At 38.2% G+C, this 9,967-nt stretch overlaps 1 protein-coding gene and 1 long non-coding RNA gene across 3 annotated transcripts in view; one reads left to right on the forward strand and one right to left on the reverse strand.

Annotated features, from left to right (window-relative positions):
• Nucleotides 1-6,062, forward strand: part of YES1 (YES proto-oncogene 1, Src family tyrosine kinase) — a 30,448-nt gene extending 24,386 nt beyond the window's left edge. For both annotated transcript variants that reach the window (XM_082235170.1, XM_082235169.1), the window contains 4 exons: nt 62-138; nt 500-653; nt 1,206-1,337; nt 2,404-6,062. In XM_082235170.1, coding sequence (XP_082091296.1) covers nt 62-138; nt 500-653; nt 1,206-1,337; nt 2,404-2,612 — 572 coding nt within the window. In that variant the 3' untranslated portion in view covers nt 2,613-6,062. The remainder of the gene's footprint in view (nt 1-61; nt 139-499; nt 654-1,205; nt 1,338-2,403) is intronic.
• On the reverse strand, nt 5,771-9,905 carry LOC309539217. The gene is made up of 2 exons (XR_014222771.1): nt 9,681-9,905; nt 5,771-9,436 (listed from the first exon to the last, which is right to left on the reverse strand). It is a non-coding gene; the product is annotated as an uncharacterized lncRNA (long non-coding RNA).
• Between the last annotated feature and the right edge of the window lie 62 nt (nt 9,906-9,967).

The raw sequence follows: 9,967 nt of genomic DNA on the forward strand, positions 1-9,967 counted from the left end.
AATAATGTCTCATATAAGTTTCCAGCTGCACCTAAATAAATGCACTAATGTCTTTCTGCAGGTAGCTTGCTAGACTTTCTTAAGGAAGGAGAAGGGAAATATTTAAAGCTTCCGCAGTTGGTGGATATGGCTGCTCAGGTACTTGTTTAAATCAAGAGAGGTCATTTTGCTAGATTATTATCTTGTTACAACATAGTAGTATTGGGTAAATGTTGAACACACAGTCTGCTTTAACTAGTGTATAGCTTTTTTCAGTTTATGAAGAACTTTTAATTCTGTTTGCAAAATAATAATTACTACAAGCTTGAATAGAATATATGCATAGTTAAGTCTAAAAATCTTAAATCTAAAAATGGTAAAGATCTAGTATCAGTGTTGACACATTTGTAACTTTGTAAAATGTAACTTAAGCAGCTAAACAAGTGCAAACATGTTTATTAGTATATGTTAAGTATTTGGGAGGCTATGAAGTGTTTTGTTAATATACAGTTTTTTAAAGATTGCAGATGGCATGGCCTACATTGAAAGAATGAACTACATTCATAGAGACCTTCGGGCAGCTAACATCCTTGTAGGAGACAACCTGGTGTGCAAGATTGCAGACTTTGGCTTAGCAAGGTTAATAGAGGACAATGAGTACACTGCCAGACAAGGTATATCTGTTATTTTGTTATATTTCTTGTTAACCAACAGAATTAATTTGAGAGATTTAAAATCTAGAACCACATCTGGGTTCATGATCAGCAGGGCCTAAGCATAACTGTTTGGGGCCCAATACACACTTGTAACATGGGTTTCTCTCACACACATATTATAGTTGCATACCATCCTTGCAGTCTCATGAACCATGAAATAAAAATTTCTATTTCAATTCTGAAATTGCATTTTCTATATTTCTGAAATTACACCATATCCTACACTGGGGCTTTTCTATAATACCTGAACCCTATCATTGCTATATTTATATAACATTAGATCTAGCTTGAAGTTCAGAAACGTTATTATTTTGCAATTTGGGGGGTTGGTCCTAACAAAGGTGTTACCCCATCAGTGTTTGATCCCCATGAACCTATAGGGCTGCAAACATTTTAAAAGGTTATTTAAATGTTTATACTTCTGGCCTTGTAAAATTATGAATTCTCTCCACAGAGTCAATCTTGCAAATTCACACCAAAACTACTTTTTATACTTCTATCCACTTTTAGGGGCCAAATTCCCAATTAAGTGGACAGCACCTGAGGCTGCATTATATGGTCGGTTTACAATTAAATCTGATGTCTGGTCATTTGGAATTTTGTTGACAGAGCTTGTAACAAAGGGTCGTGTGCCATATCCAGGTAAAAAAAAAAAGAATAATAATGTTGTTGTTTGCTTATATGGTATCTTGAATGTGTGAGCTAACTCACTGTTCTATTTCTTGCTGTGTGTTTTTTGCTTAAAAATTCATGCAGTGCAAGATAGCCTGTTTTATTCACTAGTATTCAAAACTGGTTTGTCTCCAGCATTGTTTCCACATGTGAACAAGAGTTCACCACTAAGCTAAAAGTACTGAAGATTAATTTGTTAGTTTAGTTAGGTGGTTCTGCTTTATGAAAGGACTGGAGCCTATATATTATACTATTATTGATTTTGGCCACCTCAGAAAATCAATTTTCTAGGCAGTGTACATACCAATATGTGAAACAAGATTACACCACCACAATAATACAATAAATTCAATGCTAAAAGCTGTCCCAGCATGAAATAAAACAAACGTCCGTCACAGTAAACAGAACATTTCAAAAATAAAAGAGCTAAAACCAACCTATCAGCAAAGACTAATATGAAAATGATATCAATAGGCCTGGGGGTATATAAAAGTTGTTGCAAAGAGAGAGAAGATGAAGGAGCCCCAGGTTGCTGGGGAAGAACCTGTGTGAGGAGAGCCGTGGGAAGGTGAAGACCCTCAGTCCTTGCAACTGCCTCATTGGGGCAAGACCTACCGGGGAAAGTTGCTCTGATCACTAGGCCTGAGCTGTTCTGGTTTCTTTGGAGTTAACTTCACTGAAACTGGTTGTTTTGTTGCTGACCTGCCCCTGACTCCAGCTCCTGACATTAACTATAGACAAAACTGCAAACTGTAGTTAACAAGACAGTGTCTATTCGTTTCAGATCTCGGTTTGTCACACACACCCCCCCCAAACAAACCAAGACTTATGACTGACTTCAGGTTTGAAAACTCAGACAGTCATAGCTTAGCGACACAAACTATGGGTTTGCATTACATCTGAACCCAGCTAATATCTTGTTTCAGATACATCCGTTATTCATAGATTCTCAAAAGGCCAGAAAATCACTGGCCATTCCTTAAAAGCTCTTCCATGTTCTTGACTATAAACTTCAATCCATATTGTATAATTTTAGGCATGGTAAACCGGGAAGTTTTGGAACAAGTGGAACGTGGCTATAGAATGCCTTGTCCTCAAGGATGCCCAGAATCTCTCCATGAGTTAATGAAACTGTGTTGGAAGAAAGATCCTGATGAAAGACCAACATTTGAGTATATTCAATCTTTCTTAGAAGACTATTTTACTGCAACAGAACCACAGTACCAGCCTGGAGATAATTTATAAGTCTTTGGCCTACATTCATTGCACAAATCTGCCAAATATAAAATACTTCCAAAAAAAAATCCTTGCTGATTGGAAGGACTCAGAGGAGAGCAAATTGCCATTTGCATGCTCTTGATGGCTAGCAAACTGGAATTCCATAATACAATTGCACAAAACCACTTTTTAAAGTGTTATACCCAAATGTACCAATGATGTGATATTTTCCTTCCTTATTCTGTCAGGGTCCAGAAGAAGCATACCTTAAAATTGGTGGTAAAATGAGTGTTACCATTACAGTTCATAAGAGTGGCACAGCTAATCTGTTTCTTTTTCTCTTGTCTTATCTGTACTGCAAAGGGAACACCAGCAATTAGATAAACTTCTGAATGGAAATGTTCTGAGAATAAGAAAGGAGGTGTACGGGACCAAACAATTCTGTTCCAATTTTATAAAATGTCCTGTGTCCAAAAATTGAGATAGACTACAGTTGTGATCTTGAGACCCATTTTACATTGATTTAATTATGATAGGAAAGTATTCTTTTAAAAACCAGACAATTTATGATAAACTTGATTAAATTGTAGACCTCAGTAGTGGAAGTGAAGAGCATTAATGCACTGTAGAGATACTTTTATGTTAATGTAACTGAAAATTAGTATATGCAAGTTGATCTCCACCCCCACTTCTGCTATACTTTAATTATAAATTATAAAGGTAACCACAAGTTGAATTGATGCAATCAGGGGGAAAGAGAAAGTCTCATCATTCTTTCAAGAGGTAGCCTTTCAGAGAGAAATGCCCTGTGAAACATGCCTCAATCTTGTGAGCTTCTTTCAGGAGAGAGAGAGAAAGAGAGAGAGGGAGGGAGAAGTGGTCAGTAGATACATATGCTTCCTATAAAACATTGCTAGTTCAGGGATTCACAAAATTGCACTTCTGCTTTTCTTAAGAAGATACTCTTATGTATCATTAACAAAGTATTTATGGGAAAAAGTGTGAAAAGTTGAGGAGCCCAATATATTTAGTATTAGATTATTGACAGCAAATTATTGATGGTTAGTTGGCCCAGCTGTTGCATACTATATTCAAGCACCAAGCCAACAGAGCATGCATACAGAACAGGGTTTGCACATGGAAGGGCTGTTTAGAAAAGCCAAACTCCCACCAATAAGTGGCTGTGTGTGGAAGGGGGAGGGGTTGGTAGGATTTACCATTCCCGCCCCCCGGGCTTTGCATATTCACCCCACTAGATTCAGCTAGTGGCAAGCGTGGAGGAGTCTTCTTCCACCTGCATATTGTCCTTAGTTATATTTGGAAGTAATAGTAGTTAACATAACCTCTGACATATCAAGCAATAATGTGCCGTTGGCATTGTTAGAATTTGCCAATTTTACTTTAAAAAAATTCTGCACAACAAACTTTTTCTGTGAAAATTATGATCAACATCATTGTCATATCAGACAAATCGTATGGATTTAGTTCTTAATGGTTACATTTGTTGCATCGGGAGTTTTGAATTCTGCTCCTACAATATTTTTTGTAAAACGGTGCAATTATGTTGCCTTTTCCCTTATCATTTATGCACCCCTAACTATGAAATTTTCTAAGGGTTCTATGTAGAAAATAAATTATGAGATTGTGATTTTTCCTGTATGTTAGAATGGGTAATGCAATTACATTTATGTAATAATGCAACACATCAGTAAATTATTCTGATATTGATTGGATGTTTATTAACAAATGGAACAATTCATTGTAACAACATTTGTATAGTGAGGAAACAAAAAAACACTTAACTTTATGAGCCAGTTCATGAAAAACGATTATGTATTTTAAAAAGAATGCCCTCAGTATCTACAAATCTACAACTTTCTTTGTGATAAGTCTTTTACCTCAAATCTTTGATGTAATTAAGCTGTTTTGGCAAATAGGAACTTGACACTGACATACTTTTTTTATTAAAAGTAATACAGTACACTACAAAAATTAATTATTTTTATAAAGTATGTTTTTAATTTTGTTTAACAGGATTGATTTTAAATTAAATTCACCTAAATTATAGCAGCTTATCTTTTTTTAAAAAAGAAAAGAAAAACCCTGATAGGTTCCCGAGCTGCTTTCTTAAGCCAGTATGACATAGGGGTTAGAGTGCCAAGGAGAGCAGGGTGCAAATCCCCACTTGGGATTCATGCTCCCTGGGGGTCCTTAGGCCAGGCACTGCCTCTCAGCCTAAGCTACCTCACAGGGTGGTTGTGGGGATGGGGGAGAGCTATGTGTGCCACCTTGGGCTGAAAAGGGCGGCCTATAAATGCAATAAATAAATAAATAATTTTGAACATCACTTTAGAACTCTAGAGGATTATAAGAATCACTATTCTGTTGGCGTTTCATTTTGCATTCTTCTAAACATTTTTTTCAGCAGTCCATATAGGCTATAACTTGCAGATGGTCAGGGCTTACTTAATTTCTCCCCCTTAGAATATTAATTACTTTTCATAAATTATTTTCTCGGTCCTGTTTCCGTATCAGTGAGCAAGTGAACCCTTCTAAGATACGCTCTGAACTGTTTCCCCTTACCAATTAACGATAAGAAAACACTAACGACTACTTTGCTCCATGTGGATGAGGCGTCTTGTGATATTATGAATGTTTTGTTATTAATTTGTATACTTTGCAGCAGTTCTTGGGCTACAGTCCCAGGACTGCAGCAGTATTTGTGGATATTCCCTGCTCCAGTACTTTGCCAAATAGATCAGAGACTGAACTGTACCATGAATTGAATAGTATCACTGCTATGTGTGTGTGTGTGGATCTCAGGATTCTCTCCCCTCCACTTCCTTCCACATGTGTGAGCTGCATTGGTAGGTGTTGGGGAGTTTGCACCCCACAGCAGCCTCTTGCATGAGTGGTGTGTGTGTGTGTGTGTGTGTGTGTGTGTGTGTGTGTGTGGTTGTGGTTTGCTCCTCAGTGGACTGGGAGTGATTAAGAAAATTATGCAGAAACACAGCTGAAAAGAATGGATGCCACCATTTCCTTGTGTTGCTCCTGTTCATTTCAAAGAGATCCGTGCTGGGAAAGTTCCCAACAGATTGTGCTGTTGGTTATAATTTCTCAGACACTACTTCCATGCAATCTCAGCTCGTTTTTAATGCAAACGACACAAAAGCTTAGTTTTGTGCATTGTTTCCCATGTCTTCTTCCACAACCTCATTCTTCATTCAATATTGTACAGCCAATCCCACATCTCCAGTGTACAGAAGTGCCGCTGTATATTATGACTGTAGAAATCCTAGTATACTGTTTTCTAAACAAAACAAAACTACGATGCAAACTTTTTACATGTTTTCAACTACTACATTTATTGTATTTTCAGCACTTGCTCTACTGTAATCAATCATTTAAGAATGATTTTGATATTTTAATGGAAACAGTTATGTAACATTTCTGATTAAAACTGTATTGCAAACCTTGCCCATCTGTTTTGTTGAAGCTACATTGTGTGGTAACTTTTCATTCTTAAATTTTGGTTTGGTTTTCCTATCATGCTGTGTACACAAGCTCAAATATTTTTAATATTTTATTACTTTTGCATAATTAAACTTCCTAAAGTATAATCATTGTGTAGTGGATACTGTTTACAAAAACAAACCATGGTTTAACATCTGTGGAAATCTAAGCATAACTCATTATTCCTCAGTTCAGCAGTGGTGCTTATTTATATTACAGTCTATTTGTTAAATGTCATATTTTGCTAGATGTATGTCAATTCGTAACCACAGCCCTTTCCTCAAAAATGTCTGATATGAAAGTTCAAAAAATAACAAATTGTTGGAGCAGAGTGTTTAATAGCTTTGACATTGACAATTTGTATTTCCAGAGCACTCCAGGGCACTCTTCCCCATACAAGTTTCCTGGATTAAATCAACTTTTACCCAGACTTCTTGAAAGTGGCCACTTATTTGCCTCTGAATCTTATTGAAGTAGGCTATAGCATTATGGTGATTGGTAGTAGCACTTCATATTCCTATGAAATTATATCAGAACATCTTGCATATATATCCTATTAGATGAGGTAGTGAACCCTGATCCAAAAAGTCCCCACTTAACAACTCCCTACTACTTTGGAAGATGCTCATTCCTGAAACTTTCTGCTTCCACTGATAACTCCCAAATGTCTCTTACCCCTGGTTTTGCTGCCTCCTTGGCCAGCTATTGATTTTGTTCTAGGCCAGTCATCTGTCTGTGATGAAGAGCAAGTGAAATACTGTCAAGGATAAAACAGCCTTAGAAAAAATTTGTTTCCTTGCGGAGAACACACAGGCGTGGGAAAATCTCAGGATAACGGTGCTACAACCAGTTACTAGAAATTGGAGAGAGATGCAGGGATGATCTTTCTCTACTCTCCCCCCTTAATTTCAGAAGTACAGTAGACAGACTCCCACACAGCTCAAGGGAAAGAGACACAGCTTTGCTTCCTGCTAATCAAGCAGCACTATGTGCAGTTTCAGCAGAGACCAATATCCACGGGGTTGTTCCTATGTCTTATTTATACCATCTATTTGCAGTCTCTCTTTCCCTCTGTCCGTGTGTGTGTGAGAGAGGGAGATAGTAAGTGTATGAAATCAGCTTGAGGCCTATTTTGAGTGTGAAAATGCACACAACCTTTCACATGAGTAACAAACGACATACATTACAAGGTGTGATATTATCAGTTCCTATTTCTCTGATTTTAAATATGTTTTGTGACCTGGCTCTACTGTGTTTTAATGAGCAATTTATGCATTTTCCTCAATTAGTCCATTTTCTACCCGTCAGCCTCTTCTGACTTGCCAATTATGTCTCCTTACTGATTTGTTTGCATATCCTGATAATCAACATAAGGCATTTTAATTTTTTTGGGGTGTACATAAACTGGCGTGAAGCCCAGATACCCAAGCTTAATAGTTTTTGCTGTTTTTGAAATGACTAGTGAATTTAAGAAGTATTACCTCAAAACCACAGACTTGCAAGTACAGTTAATTTTGAGCAGGGCAACTGGACTGTGGCCACAGTTAGCATGTTCCAAAAATTCTAAGGTTGGCATCCCACTGAGTCACTGATCTCAGTCAACTATTTCAGAGAAGTAGGAACTTTTCATAAAACACCACCTTTACAAAGTACTCTGTCCAGATATCAATGAGTCTGCTCTCAGTATGACTTGGATACTACCCCAGATGCTTAGAAAGTTAAGGTAGTTTTAATCTGTTTTAGCATTTTAACTTTGTATGTTTGAATTTTTTTCTTGATTTTATTGTTTACCCTTTTGTAAACCACTTTGAGGGGGTTTTATGATCAAGCAGTGTATAAATTTTATGAAATAATAGATCTCTACGCCCTCCCATTTAAATGGTGCAATGATCATGTTGCTTTTCTATTCATTGGCACTCCTTTCAGAAGCAAGACACAAGTATTATACTTCTCAAAGACTTCTAAGTGTCTACTGAGCTGTTCTACAGAGTTTGGTGACAATACCAATAAAGCATTTCAGGGATGCAAAACATTACAGTGGAGGCAGCTTCAAACACAGTATCATAGGAGCAGTTTCATGGGGCCTGTTGTGCTTCTTTAGGAGAACATGTTAAATAAGGATAATACCACTTATTTCAGTCTTTTTTATATAAGCTATTCATGCAACCCTTCTCAAAATGGCCCAATTTCATCCCAGGCCAAAAGCTTTTCAATCAGTGATGGTGATAAATAAGGGCTTAGCAAAAGTTTGAAACTTCTGTCACCACATACAATTCCTTCCCACTGAAACAGGGAATGTTGAGGGCTGAAGGCAGTTTACAAGAGCTGGGCAGAAGGTCAGCACAGGAACTGCAGGAAGACCAAGGAGAAGGCACCAGAAGGCATACCAGGAATACCAGATAATTGCAAAGGCCCAACTGATATACTGGCTAGCCTTTCAGATGCTCTTTCAACATAGCTAGTAGTGGGCTTTTTCCAGGATGTGTTCTAACTGGGGTTGACTTAACAGTCTGTCATTTTAATCGTGGCCTCACCTGCTCTTGCACCTGTAGCAGGAGCTTGGGGTGCAAGAATTAGCAAGTGAAGTTTTCATTGGTATAGAGAGAAACATGATCACTTGCTAATTGGTGCAGATCAAAGGGGTTGTTCAGGCTGAGTTAAAGGTTCCAGTTCAAAAGGCGACAAATGGTACAGTAGCTCTCTGGATTAGTCTGTTTTAGATATTTTTGGCCTGGCCTGTTTGTTTTAGATATTAAAGCATTAACATTCCCTTTGATTTAAAGCCTGTTTTGTTAGGGTGATCATTAACAGCCATCACCTGCTTGGCACACATTTAACATTAGGTCCAAGCTGGAAAAAGTTTCAGCTGCTAAATCTTCAGAACTTGTGCCAGATCTCAGCAGTAATGCCTGTTTTCAGTGCCAGAGGCTGAACAATGGAATAGAGATGGAGTAGGGAATCTGTGGTTCTTCTGCTGCTGTTCTATAACCACTCCCACCATGCCTGACCACTGGACATGCTGGCGTTGGCTTGGGGCAGTTTGGGAGTCCAATTACATCTGAAGTGCTTGCCCACTCCTGGAATGTATAGATTAAAGTGCACCTGCAAAAAGCATTTTCTATACCAATAACTATGGAGAATCCCTATCCTCATCAAGGATTGAGGAAAGAACTTCCTAGTCAAAGAGGATGTGTCCATAAATGCTCAAGTCCCAAGTCTTTGATGTGTTACTTTATTGGGAGGGGGCAAGACTTAAGGCTGCAATTGATCCTGTTCATCTGGGAGTAAGCAACATTGACATCAATGGGGCTTCTAAGTAGACAATTGTGCAGTGGTGCCTCGGGTTACATACGCTTCAGGTTACATACGCTTCAAGTTACAGACTCCGCTAACCCAGAAATAGTACCTCAGGTTAAGAACTTTGCTTCAGGATGAGAACAGAAATCGTCCTCTGGCGGCGCGGCAGCAGCGGGAGGCCCCATTAGCCAAAGTGGTGCTTCAGGTTAAGAACAGCTTAAGGTTAAGTATGGACCTCTGGAACGAATTAAGTACTTAACCCGAGGTACCACTGTACTGTAACACATTTATTGTGGTATAAACTCGTAAGTCCACAAAAGTTTATGCCATAATAAACCTGAGAAACAGTATCCATTTTTGGGGTGTGTTTGGGAGAAAGTTAGCATTGCAGTGCGCCTGTGCATGCTATTAAAGAAACAGGTTTGTTTGTTTTTCTGAGTTCAATCGCAAACCCCATTAAAGCACATTGGAGGCACCGAAGAATTCTGGGCCCTGTAGTTCATCTTCCAGCAACCCTTAAGAAACTACCGCGCCCAGAATTCTTTGAGGCAGGGCGGGAAATGCGTGAAAAA

This window comes from Podarcis vaucheri (assembly GCF_965113315.1).
Source record: "Podarcis vaucheri genome assembly, chromosome: 8".
Lineage (NCBI taxonomy): Eukaryota > Metazoa > Chordata > Lepidosauria > Squamata > Lacertidae > Podarcis > Podarcis vaucheri.